The sequence below is a fragment of the Nipponia nippon genome, unplaced genomic scaffold, assembly GCF_047370975.1.
Source record: "Nipponia nippon isolate SJK-2023a ecotype South Korea unplaced genomic scaffold, ASM4737097v1 scaffold_1, whole genome shotgun sequence".
Taxonomy (NCBI): domain Eukaryota; kingdom Metazoa; phylum Chordata; class Aves; order Pelecaniformes; family Threskiornithidae; genus Nipponia; species Nipponia nippon.
Window position 1 is genome coordinate 132,062,949 of NW_028262290.1, and position 12,427 is coordinate 132,075,375.

At 36.4% G+C, this 12,427-nt stretch overlaps 1 protein-coding gene across 2 annotated transcripts in view; it reads left to right on the forward strand.

Annotated features, from left to right (window-relative positions):
• The window catches only part of HYCC1 (hyccin PI4KA lipid kinase complex subunit 1), a 50,712-nt gene that overhangs the window by 21,824 nt on the left and 16,461 nt on the right, over nt 1-12,427 (forward strand). For both annotated transcript variants that reach the window (XM_087773333.1, XM_087773342.1), the window contains exons 3-7: nt 259-360; nt 4,958-5,137; nt 8,059-8,139; nt 8,555-8,670; nt 9,005-9,100. In XM_087773333.1, coding sequence (XP_087629459.1) covers nt 259-360; nt 4,958-5,137; nt 8,059-8,139; nt 8,555-8,670; nt 9,005-9,100 — 575 coding nt within the window. The remainder of the gene's footprint in view (nt 1-258; nt 361-4,957; nt 5,138-8,058; nt 8,140-8,554; nt 8,671-9,004; nt 9,101-12,427) is intronic.

The following is a 12,427-nucleotide window of genomic DNA, read 5'->3' on the forward strand; positions in this document are numbered from 1 at the left end:
GTTTTTGTCTATTTCCCATCCACTGTCATTACATTCTGTATGAAACTGTCTACAAAAGGATAAAATGCAGTGTCTTCTCACAATTTTGTTGTCCTGAAAACATCGTGATTTCCATAGTAAGGATTTCTTTGTGAAACAAGTTTTAGTTTATAGTAAGCTCTGATAAATAGGAACTTGTAATGGAAAGTTGTTGTTGAAATAGGTATTGTATTTTAAAGATAAAAATTGCTTTTTCTAGTAGTTATATTTTTATTTCAGACACTGCCAGAAGCATCCATATCCAGTTATGCTACGAACTTGAAAGACAAGAGTGCTTTGATTTCATCTCTTTACAAAGTAATTCAGGAGCCACAGAGTGAAGTGAGTATATCGGGTCTCTCACACAAAATGTCTGACATAACACCAGCAGAATAAAATAAGACCTTGAGTGCTTGTTAATTGTGTTCTAACTACGTGAGCTACAGAACTACATGAAGAGTCTCCGTCAAAATGTTTGTTCTTAGCAATGACATACTACCGTGGAAACAATTCATAAGTTTTGTAACCTACTGATCATAGCTAAGCTTGTAGATCGTACTCAGGGGCTTCAGAACTTGGGTATAGAATTGAGAAATATGTTTGAGACTGACAGAATTCTTTATGTAATTCAGTATCACTTGAATGTGAATCTGTAGCTATCAGAAGCTTGTCTGTTACAACCCAAGAGAACAATGCTAGATAAGTTGCAAACCTTTTAAGTTATTGCTTAGGTTTTGGGTTTTTTATTGTTGTTTTAAATACATACAATATAAATATGCATGTTTATACAGTGGGTGCACCCTTACTGAAATGACAGAAAAAAAACTGGGGGGGAAGGGGGCAGGTTTGCTCTGTACCTGTGCCAGGAATGGTTCCGTACTCCATGACTGCACTTTTTGTAAGGTATCCAGGTGAGTTCAGAACATGCTGAGCTGGTTTTAGTTGTGTCTTGTTAACTGTATTGTCTCACTTTCTACCATCTAGCAAACCTGCTGTGTATTATTTTAAAATTGCACCAAGTCCTTAATTCCTCTTCTGAAAAGACCTGACATAAGGAACGCTTCCAAAGTTTGAGATGATGCCAGTAGTGGTCAGAGGATAAAATGCTTTCAGTATATACATTTTTAGAGAGAATACTGACAAAGGAACTCCCAGGTTATCCAGCAAAGAAGAAATGTAATTTTACTTTGCTGCTCAGAATGGCATTCTGAGTCATTCCAAGTACTGAGTCAAGCCTGTCTGGTCTTCAGTATGCGTATCAACATCTAAATTAATCTGATGAGTCTTCCTGTTGATAGCCAAATTGATACTTTCATATGCTCTTTGATTTCTTACTACTTCTGGCTATCACTAGGTTTCTCAGGGCCCTTAGTAGCAGGGTGGTCAAGGCCCTGCAAATTCTGCTCGAAAAGGTTGTTAGGATAATTCTGGGAGCAAGGTATCGAAGATTTCCCTGTTAGTGAGACTTTGAATTGAAACGAAAAGCTAGTGCTGGCACTCAGTGTTGTGCTGCCTTGGGAGCACATTTCTAAAATCTTTATTTGGGCCCTTCTTCGAGTACCTGTCACTTTGTGGAAAGGGCTACTTGGAGCTTTCCACATTGTGAAAATACTTATAAACTAGCAGTTAAAATGACAAGTAATTTCTTTCAACTGTTATTTGAGATCTATTAGCTGCATTGTGTAATGACAACTTACTTTACAGTGTAGGATATGTGCTGTCCTTTCTCACGTGTATAATGCAAAGGGGGAGGATTAATGCGTGAACACTACAAATACTGCTGAGATTAAAAACCCCATCTGTATACCTTTGAATATGTGTACTTCTAATGTGATAATTATATGTACCTTAAAATTGTGATTAATCTCATTTTGGGGAATGCATGCGTTCTTTTTTTTTTTTTTTTTAAGCATTTGAAAAGTAATCGTGTATTTTCATCTGTGACTGCATTTTCCTGCTAGTTCATGTTTGCTTTTCAAATGTTTTTTTTTGAGTTTGCTTTTCCAAAAAGAATAATAATCAATTTGTGAGATAAATGAACTGCTCGTTTGCTATAGCAAAGAAATATCCAGTCCATAGTAGCTTTGTTAGTAAGGACTTTGTTAGTTACTTTTGAGGTTCCTGGGCCACTGATAGGTGAAAAAAATGTAATTCAATACAAGGAGAGCCTTCAGTAGATGTGAAGATTTAAAGGACTTTTAATTGACTCAAGAGTCCAACAGTAAAAAAAATAAAAAATTTCTGAGGTTTGTTTCTTCACAAATTCAAGATTTTTTGCTTTCTACCTAAAACACTATTGCTGTCCTTTTAGATAGTAGCCATGCAGGTATTTGCATTAGGAAATAGGAAGTGTTTGGAATGCCTAACACATTTGGATGCAGCTTAAAAGGAAGAGGGATGAAATTGCTTGGACATTCTTCTTTCTAGCATTAAAAATTGTTTCAGTCTAGACACCTTTTAGAACTGTTTTTAGTGTGAAACAATATCTTGAAACAGCAACAATCATTAGTGTGTTTTGATATTGGGTTGCAGCATGTGGTGGCATTTTGAGGAAGAAAATCTGGTTTTGTAATGATTATGTATTTAAATGTGCTGATACAAAGCTGTCTCAACTGAGATAGCTATGACAGGTATCCATGTTCACATCGTTATTTATGTGCCTTTTAAAGTTCAAGCACATCATTCTGAACTGAAACTTCATTAAAGGAAGCATGCAAATTGTGTGAAATGTGTAAGCTGAAGATGGTGCTGTGCTTGTGCTGGTAAAGTTTTCTAGAAGGATCTTTGATATTCCGCTCTTAAAAACTGATGACTGGTTTAGCTTGGCATGATTTTTTTGCCTTTGCTGTAGATTTTTCACAGATGATTTTTCCAAAGAGAAGCTGTGTCTGTCAGAAGCTGAAAGTTCCTCTTTTTTAATGGATCAGATTGGTGTTTTTGTGGGTTTTTTTTTTGTGTGGGGGGGTTTTGGTTTTTTTTTTTAAGAAGTAATTTGGGACAAAAACCAAAACCTGCTAAGATCCTTTGGGTTTAGAAGTAATTTTGGGAGGTAAGAAATGTTGACTCAACTTTCTTTGTATTCAGGAGGAAAAACTTAGGAAAACAAGCAGATTTTTTTTCTAGCATGCCCTTCTGGTGGTGTTGTCTCCTTTTGCAATAAAAGGAGGAAAATACAGAAGAATGGGTTTCTTACTTTTTTGAAAGCTTACTCTATTGAAAAACTGAAGGTGTGACCTAGACAAATAGCAGAAGAACGGAGTGTTGTAGTTAGAATAAAATGGAAAATGTGATCTGTATGTTACTAGCAGTAAAGTACATATGTCTATTCCAGTTTTTAAGGATTTTCAGAAAGGTGTTGAGTAATACTTTGCTTTCTGAACTGAAGTGCCATGGCAATTCTAATGATTACAGTATCTTTTCTCAGTGCAATCTCTAAAATACTCTAAAATGCATGTCTGGTTTGCATTCTGTCATTTTCGGGTGGAAACTTTTGGGGATTTTGTGCAGGAATACATTTCAGTGAAAGTCTGTTACTAGCCTGAACATTCCTGGCTTTGAAATGAATTTAGAGTCTCTGTCTGTGAGTCATGTAGATGAACTGTTAAGACATTAAATCTTGGAGGTAAGAAACAAGGTAGCAAAACTAGTCCTTTAGGTATGTTACATTTGAATCATGTCTTTCAGAGATTTGCAATTGGAGAATGTCACATTTTATGTAATGCTTTTTTTTATATACTAGCTGGAGTCGATAAAATGAATTCTAAATAGCTGGAATCTCAGCTTTCATTTTGTGAAATTCACTAATGTAAATGCATCAACTGCCTAGATTCTTTTTCAGGGAGTAGTTTCTTAGATGATAGGGTCCTCCTATTTGTTATTACTTGCAAATTAATCATTTAGAAGATTTAATGAAAAATCCCCTTTTTCCCTTCCCTACCCCACTTTTTTTTAGAAGAAATCCTTCTACAGTTCCAAACGCTTATTGATGGTTTGCTGTGTTTGCTGCCAAAAAGTATTTTTGAGTATGTGCTTTTGAGTTTTTGCTTGAGAGTTCAGTGTCCAGTTCAGCTGGCTTTGAATGTGCCTACTGGTTTTGACAGTATTTTCTACTTGAGTTAGGAAATCTCCTAACTAGGTGACAAAATAAAAACATAACTTCCATACAGGGACACGTGATGACACACTATGTTTCATCTTCTAGTGGAGATAGGTGGTAGCACAGGAATGTGCATTAAATCCAGAAACACAGTGCAAGCTGATTGCTTAATTGTTTTTAAGTCTTTTTTTAACTTGTTCTAGCTCAATGGATTACTTCCAGTTCAATATATTACTTCCATTTATATCAGCTTAACAAATTTGATTGTAAAATTGGTCTTGAGGCTTCCCACTTCTGTCTCAAACCTATAAATACACTGAAGTTTCTAGAAGGTTTTAATGAATGGAAAAGTGAACTAATTCTACTGTATACTACCTTATTGTAATACTTTGAATTTGGGTGTTATGCAGCTCGTCTCACTTGCTAGGTAAAAGCTCCTAGCAATTTGTGTGTACACTGTTGGAGCTCTAGAATAGTAAGACCTTTTGTTCAGGTACTTTTCCTGTATATTAGAGATATTGAGGGCATGGTATGAAGTGTGGTGATAACAAGTATCCTCTATTTATGCCTTTGAGGCTGGAGGAAGCGAGCCAAAAATGAGAGAAAGGAGCCATTGGAATTCTTTCTTCACATGGGATGGAAGGCTCTACATTTACCATCTGAAAGTATGTTATAAAGGATGAAAAGTGTATAAGGTGACTTGAGCAGTTATTGCATCAGTCACTCCCCAATAGCTAAAATGTAACATGTATCAGTTTACAGTTTTGTCCAAAGGATCGATCCACACAAAGTTGCAGTTTCTTGTAATGTTTTATTCATTCACAATTGTAATTTATATTTCAGCTTCTGGAGCCAGTTTGCCATCAGCTCTTTGAGTTCTATCGCAGTGGTGAGGAACAATTGCTACGATTTACGCTGCAGTTTCTACCAGAGTTGATGTGGTGCTATCTTGCCGTCTCAGCCAGCAGAGATTTGCAGAGCAGTGGATGCATAGAGGCTCTTCTCCTAGGAGTTTATAACTTGGTTTGTATTTGCATGTAATTATTCAGGCCTAAAAATACTAGTGTGCTTTTGGGGGATACTGTGGAGTATTTTACTGGGGAATAATTAACAATTTAGTTTCAGAATTGAAATGAAGTGATTGAGTATCTCAGTTTTGACTCTTCGAATTGGTGTCTGTGTCAGAAATCTGCAACATGAACTTCTTATTCTTTTATTTTGGTGAATATTTTCTGTGCTCTTTTTGTGGTTCCTGGAAAGTGTTAATGCAGTAATGGCTGAAAGAGCCAAAAGAGTCCACTTAATTTTTTTGTTACTTAATTCTTGGTATGGTGATTAAACTTACATTCTGCTTGAGAGCTTTTAAAGGTGCGACTTTTGAAATGGTTGCCCATATTTTCTGGGGTATCACTTTCAACAAATTCTTAGTAGTCGACTGCTGAACAGATTGCTTAGCTTTGAGAAATTAAAGGTCTCCTTTCATTTTGTAATAGCCTTGACATTTTTTTCATATTTTGTATGAAAAGATACTGTTTGTTACTAAATTACTGCTTCGAAGAACAGAATTGTGAAGGAACCTTTAAGAGCACCATGTCTTAGTTATGCATTTAGTCTTTTTATGGCTATTATAAAAAGCTTAGTGTTATTAGATCCATTGGGATTTTCTTCAGTGTAGTTTGTATGTTCTGGATGTTTTAGGAAGGTTTTTTGGGAAGTAAAACAGTGATGAACTTCAAGTCCCCTCTTGCCATTCTGAAAATCTGGAGAAGGCAGCTCCCATCCTTCTAAAATAATCTCAAGTGTCTTCAGCAAGAGAGTGAAAACATTTTTTTCACTCAGGAGTCTACTTAAAAAGACCTGAGCCCTTACATTCAATTCCTCTTTAGGCAGAGTACAGGCTTATGTGTTTTCTGTGTGCTTAGTTGTATCTGAGAAGAAAAACATTCCTGGAAAGTGTTTGGTATATCTTATGCCTTAAGTCAACTCACTCCTCCATTTCCATGATGAAATCATATAAAATGGTTGACGGCTGTGACTATAATCACTTGTCTTTCTCCTAGAAGAGATTACATTTACAGTTAAGCCTGAAACCAGTCCAGTAACATCTTCTCTTAGCTATGAACAGTTTCTTCCTCGATTAGTAACATAGCCATCCATCTCTAGCTGCTTGGGGTCATAAGAATTTTACAGCAAGCTTCTGTAGGAAGCTGTAGATCAGCCTGATTTTTGGAAACATTACCCCCCCCCCCGCCCCCTTCTGCTTTAAGATGTAATGAATGCTTAGGCTAAAGTAATGCCATGTTACTGATGCTGACTTCTTCCCCTCTGTTGATGTCGTATAAAATTTGTAACTTAGACAATCAAGATGGTACTGTTCTACAGTATACAAGGTTGAAAAGGTAATAGGTGACCTGCTTAGATACTTATTTTCTCTTTAACCAGTTACTTTGTTTTCAAAAGCAAGACAAAAGATGTAGCCTAATACAAATAGTAATCCTTCTGTAAATATGTATAGTGATCTCTTGGAACTTGAGGGAATTAACATGGTCAACAGAGTCCTGCGGCTTCTTACTGAAGGAAATCGAAAAATTAAGTATTGCTCAGAATAGTTTTAAATTCACTATGTTGTCAGGGATATGGAATTTTTGTGGCTGAACCTTGAGATCATGAACTGGTTTGTTCTGCCTTCAGCTTGGAGACATACAGTGGTAGTGCATGCAGTTGGTACTTTTGGCTTTCCTGGTTGTCGGTATCAGTTTTTTCTAATACGCTTCAGATCTTGAAATGCGCTCCTGAAACTTAATTACAAATCTGATTAGAATGAAGAGTCAAAATATTGATATTTTTAGATTTTAAAAGTTTGGATGCAGCCAGTTTCTTTACCCTTCTCCTCCCATATATTGAGGAAGCTGTTTTCCACATGGATATTGAAAATCAAAGTATCAGTGGTTTATGTGGAGAGTGGAGGAGCTGTATAACTCTTCAGACAGAACAGCTCTGTATGTCTTTTTGATGCTTCTCAGTCTTCCGTTACATCATATTCTACTTTAAACCATGAGTTTTAATAATTACTATGTGAAGTCAGTCCTTTAGCCTTCCAAGGCATGGGTTTTAGGAGACACTAAAGCTGCTCTCTAATCTCTACCTTTCGATATATGAAATATTCTGCTGAAATTTGGCGGGGGGAAGAGGGGGGAAGTTCTTGTATGTGTGGTGTTGGTTATTGGTCAGGTCTGCTTTGGAACTGCTGAAGTTTTTTATTGGAAGTAATTCTGTGCTCGTCTGTGATATGTAGGCACATCTTTTTTTGCCTTGCCCATCAGTCTTCCGCTAACTTACAGGAGTGAGAAGTCTGCCAACATACTGCTATGGTGGTAACTTGCAGGAAAGTAGCTTCTCTAAAGCTTTGCATTCATGCTTCTTTTAACTCCTTTTATAAGTATGGAATTATCAAACTTGGGCTTTTGCAAATAGTATGTCTGCTACTATCAAGCCATATGAAGCTGCAATTGTTCCAGAGCTATAATATTTCCAAAACAAATTACTTGTAGAGTCATTACTTGATGGGTAAATAGTTTTCAGAACAGAATTATTGAGCATTAACCTTCACAATTAGCAAATACTATATAATTAAAAAAGATAACACTGTTTAAATGTATTGAGATTTCCAGTTAGTTTTTTAAGGTGGACTATGTATGCAAATGCATGTGCCCTTTGCTAAGTCATTTGAATAGTTTTCAGAAACAAAGCAAATGCACTATGATAGAAAGCAAATACAGAGATAATTTCTAGCTCATAGCTTTGATTTGTTATAGTATCCCTCTCTGTCCCTATAATAATTTATTGGCTTGCTTTATCTGTTCACCCCTACCTAGCATTTAACATTTTTGAATGTCTGGTTTCTCTGGTACAGTGTAATCATTGGTATCGTCTGTCTTTTTCAGGAGATAGTTGACAAAGAGGGACATAGCAAAGTGCTGAGTTTCACAATTCCGTCTTTGTCCAAACCTTCAGTCTATCATGAAGTAAGTGACGTCTACAACATGAAGTTGTTACTGATCGAGAAAGGCAGTATGCTTTGGGGGCCTCTTTGTTAAGAATAAAAGTGAAAAGTAGCTTTAACGTGCTGCATGATGACATAGGAACATATTTCTCAGTCTTCTGAGTACTGCTAACTGGTCTCTGAGGCCTCTTCAAGACTGAATAGTCGTAACTCCATAATATCCACGCACGAACCATGTCTTTTTTTTCTGTTCTGAAGACATATACCCTATCTGGTGTAAAATAACTTCTCAAATCTAAGACAGCTAGGCAGTCAGATAACCTTAAGCCTGTTGAAAATTTATGTACAAATATGGTGATGCTGATTGTTGTCTATTTTCACTTGCATTGTAGCAAGACTTCAGGTAGACATGTTTTGAATGACCCTTTTTCGTTTAGCCTTCCAGCATTGGCTCCATGGCTCTCACTGAAGGAGCTTTATCGCAGCATGGTTTGTCCAGGGTTGTATACAGTGGACCTCATCCTCAGAGGGAGATGTTAACAGCACAGAACAGGTGAAATTGTATAATAGGATTTTGCTTGAGAATTGCTAATATATCTTAACTTCTTGTAATTTTTAATATAGTTATAGGCAGAAGGTGGATAGGTATATGCTGTGTTTTGTGGTGTTTTTTTTTTAACACGTGTAAATGTAGATGCAGAAAAACTAGCAGTGCATATTACTACATGAAGAGGAAAAGCTTACAGAACCAAACTACTCAATTGTCAATTTTATTGAAATGAAATACCAAATCTGTTCAAATAACTCTTGCAAATTTCTATGTAAACTTGTTTTCTTTTTAAAAATAAAATTGGTAATGTAATTCTTATGTTTCTTGTAAATCCCAGGTTTGAAGTGCTGACTTTCCTTCTGCTCTGTTACAACGCTGCCTTAAGCTACATGCCTGCAGTTTCTCTTCAGTCGTTGTGTCGAATTTGTTCAAGGTAACTTCTGTAGGTTGATTACACTTAAAATAGCATTTTCAACTTGAAATGCAATCAGTTTGAAATTTAAAAAAAAAAAAGGCTTTGGGTTCCCAAAAGCTGCTTATAAACTTGACTTTTTCATAAGTGTTTACAGCTGCATTATTTGCTTTTAAAGTATCTCTTATGTAACTTTGGGTTGTGATCTCAAAATGTGGAAGCAATGACCTGGCTTATATGCAGTGCTGTTAAGTGGAGAAGTCAAATCACAGGAACTGTTTGCTTTTAATCAAAGTAGTTGTAGGTGTATTAACTAAATAAAATCAGAAATGTCTTTAAAATCTTGGTAAATTTTGCATTGCAAGCTTACTAAATATATTTGGATGCTGTGCAAGTTGAAACTTTCTTGAAATTATAGTAGATCTTGAAACTAGAAATACATCAATTCTTACAGATACTTTTGGTTATTTCCAAAATCTGCTGTTACCTCAAAAAAACCCAAAACAAAACAAAAAAACCAAAACCCATCTCAGCTTTAATTACGGTGTTTATTTTTGATCCATGTCTTTTTTCAAAGAGGAAGAACTGGTGGTAAACATGTCTGTCTCTAGATTTTGGAAGTGGACTTTGGGTTAAGGAAAAAATTAGAATGCTCTTGTTAACCCAGGAAACCCAAGAGAGACCTAGAAGTCAACTACAGCAACTTTTTACTAGTCATAGTTCCCAGGTTCCTCATGCAAACAAAACGTAGTAATGGATGTCTGTAAGATTCTCTCCTCTGCAGAGGAGGTGGGAGAGCATTGGAGCACTTGGCAATATTTACAAGAGTCTTTACAAGATCTTTATTAGATATGCTGGTCTAAAATTTAAGGTAGAAAACATCTAGAAGCTAAGGATTGTGGACAGGAGTCTGATGTTGTTTATTCTGCTTGATTAGGTTTTGATTGTATTTGGGATAAATAATTTTTAAAAAGCCTCCAAAGAAACCCAAGCAGATAACCAGTAGATGCAAGCAAGTCTTTCTACTTCAAAATGTTGAATGTTTGGATACTGAATTATTTGATGCTATGCAATTTGACTTTTATCTTAGTTCTTCATTCCCTACTGGTTTTGGCATCCATGTTTCTCTGCTTACTGAAAATCTTGCCCTGACAGCATTTTAGGGATTCAAGGGACTATGTGTCAGAAGACCAGAATATCATTCAGTATCCTGATTGGATGTGGTGCTGACAAAATTCTCGGAAGAATCCATAGAATAACTCCTTTAATTGGTTTGAGTAGTGTTGAATTTAGGTTTCTGTTGGAAGATCTGTATGAAAGCAGTCTACAATGAATGTGCTTTCTTCTAGTAAGTCTAATTCAATTTTTATGACTTTTCTAAAGAAGCAAAATCTTCTAGTACTTCTTATTTACAAACATGAACTGTAAACGTGACAACTGCAGCACAAAATATTTTGTGTGCATCTGAAATGTTGTAAATCCAGATTTTTTGCATTTGGGCATCTTCAGTTACTAAGTCTCTCTTCATAAGAATATTATCTTACTCTGATATAAAGCAAAGCAGTTCTGCTGATGTCATTTGAGCCTTTTTAGAGGAAGTAATTCAGATCAGAGTAGGGCTTTTAAAAACTAATCAATACTGTCATTAATAGAGTGTCTGTATTAAGCTCTTTTCTATATAACCGTCAGCGTTAACTGATCACATTCCTACTATGAGTTCACGATTTTCGCCCAAAAATACTTACTGTATCTCTATGTGGTAGCATCTAGTAAGTGCATAAATATATACATCAGCATAAAAATGACCTGGTTAGATGTTTTTATGTAAACTAGCATTTTTGTTTAAACTGGACACTTGCTGCTGCCTCCACCCCTCAGGCTTTACACAACACTGAAATGCTCATTATTTTAGTGGATTTTAAGTGTTACCTTTGAGCCAAACCATTGGTAGAAATTATGGACTATCTGGAACTAAAGTGCTGCCTAAGTTGCATAATAATAGCCTCTTCTGGGAGAAAAAGAGGAGGAAAATGAGATGGGGTTTTTGTGGGGGAGTTATTCAACCTAGTTAATTTCAGTAGCTGGCTCATGTGGTTTAAAACTAGGTAAGAATCAGAAAAACAGTTTTCATGCTTTAACTTTTACCATGTATGGACAAAAAGAAATATGAGAGGATGAATTAATTTGATTCCAACCTCTTAAGCCTATTTAAGAGAAGAGTGAATTTGATTCACTTAACTGGAAGTAAGATTTTTGTTTTAGCTAGCTGTGCGTATACTTTGCAGGTGAATACTGTATTTTAAGATAGAAATTTATTTGCATTCTGGTTTCTAAAAATTAGAGTTTTAAGCCATTTCAATAGTGAGACACAAATCACAATGCCATCTGACCTAATGTATTCCTAAGAATAATAAAATCGGAGTTTAAAATCTAAATGAATAAGCAAGGAGTACTTAAATAGCCTGTGCTTCTGGCCAACAACAATATCGAATTTAGGGGAAAACTTGCAGTTAGTTACAAATTAACCTGTTTGGCTACTCTTGAAAATCAAAATTCAAAACTAAGCAAAATAAATTATTTTTTTTTTTAGAAATATGATTCTGAATTGTTGAATTGAGTCACTTAAATCTTGGTTTAGGCCAGTCTGAGAAGTTTGTATTTATGGCTGTAAATTTCAGTGAGAATTATGACTGAATACTGATGCTCAGAGCAGCAGTTGACCAACTCTATGAAGTGGCAGCACAAGCCTAGGGTTTATGGAATTATTACCTTCAACACCAGATGAGTGCATAGAGGGTAGGTATCCTATACCTATAGGTATCTTAACCTCATGAAGTTCAACAAGGCCAAGTGCAAAGGTCCTGCACCTGTGTTGGGGCAATCCCCAATATCAGTACAGACTGAGGGATTGAATGGATTGAGTGAGAGCAGCCCTGCAGAGAAGGGCTTGGGGATAGAGTGCAATATGCGCTTACAGCCCAGAAAGCCAATTGTATCCTAGACTGCATAAAAAGTGTGGCCAGCAGGTTGAGGAAGGTGATTCTCCCCCTCTGTTTGGTTCTTGTGAGACCCCAGCTGGAGTACTGCATCCAGTTCTGGGGTCCCCAGTAAAAGAAAGATATGGATCTGTTTCATGGACCTCCGGGTCCAGCGGAGGGCCACAAAAATGATCAGTGCGTTGGAACACCGCTCCTAAGAAAGGCTGAGAGAGTTGGGCTCGATCAGCCTGGAGGAGAGGAGACTCCAGGAAGACCTTATTGCAGCCCTTCAATATATGTAAGGGAGGCTTATAAGAAAGATGAGAGAGGCTTTTTACCAAGACCTGTAGTGACAGGACAAGGGGCAACA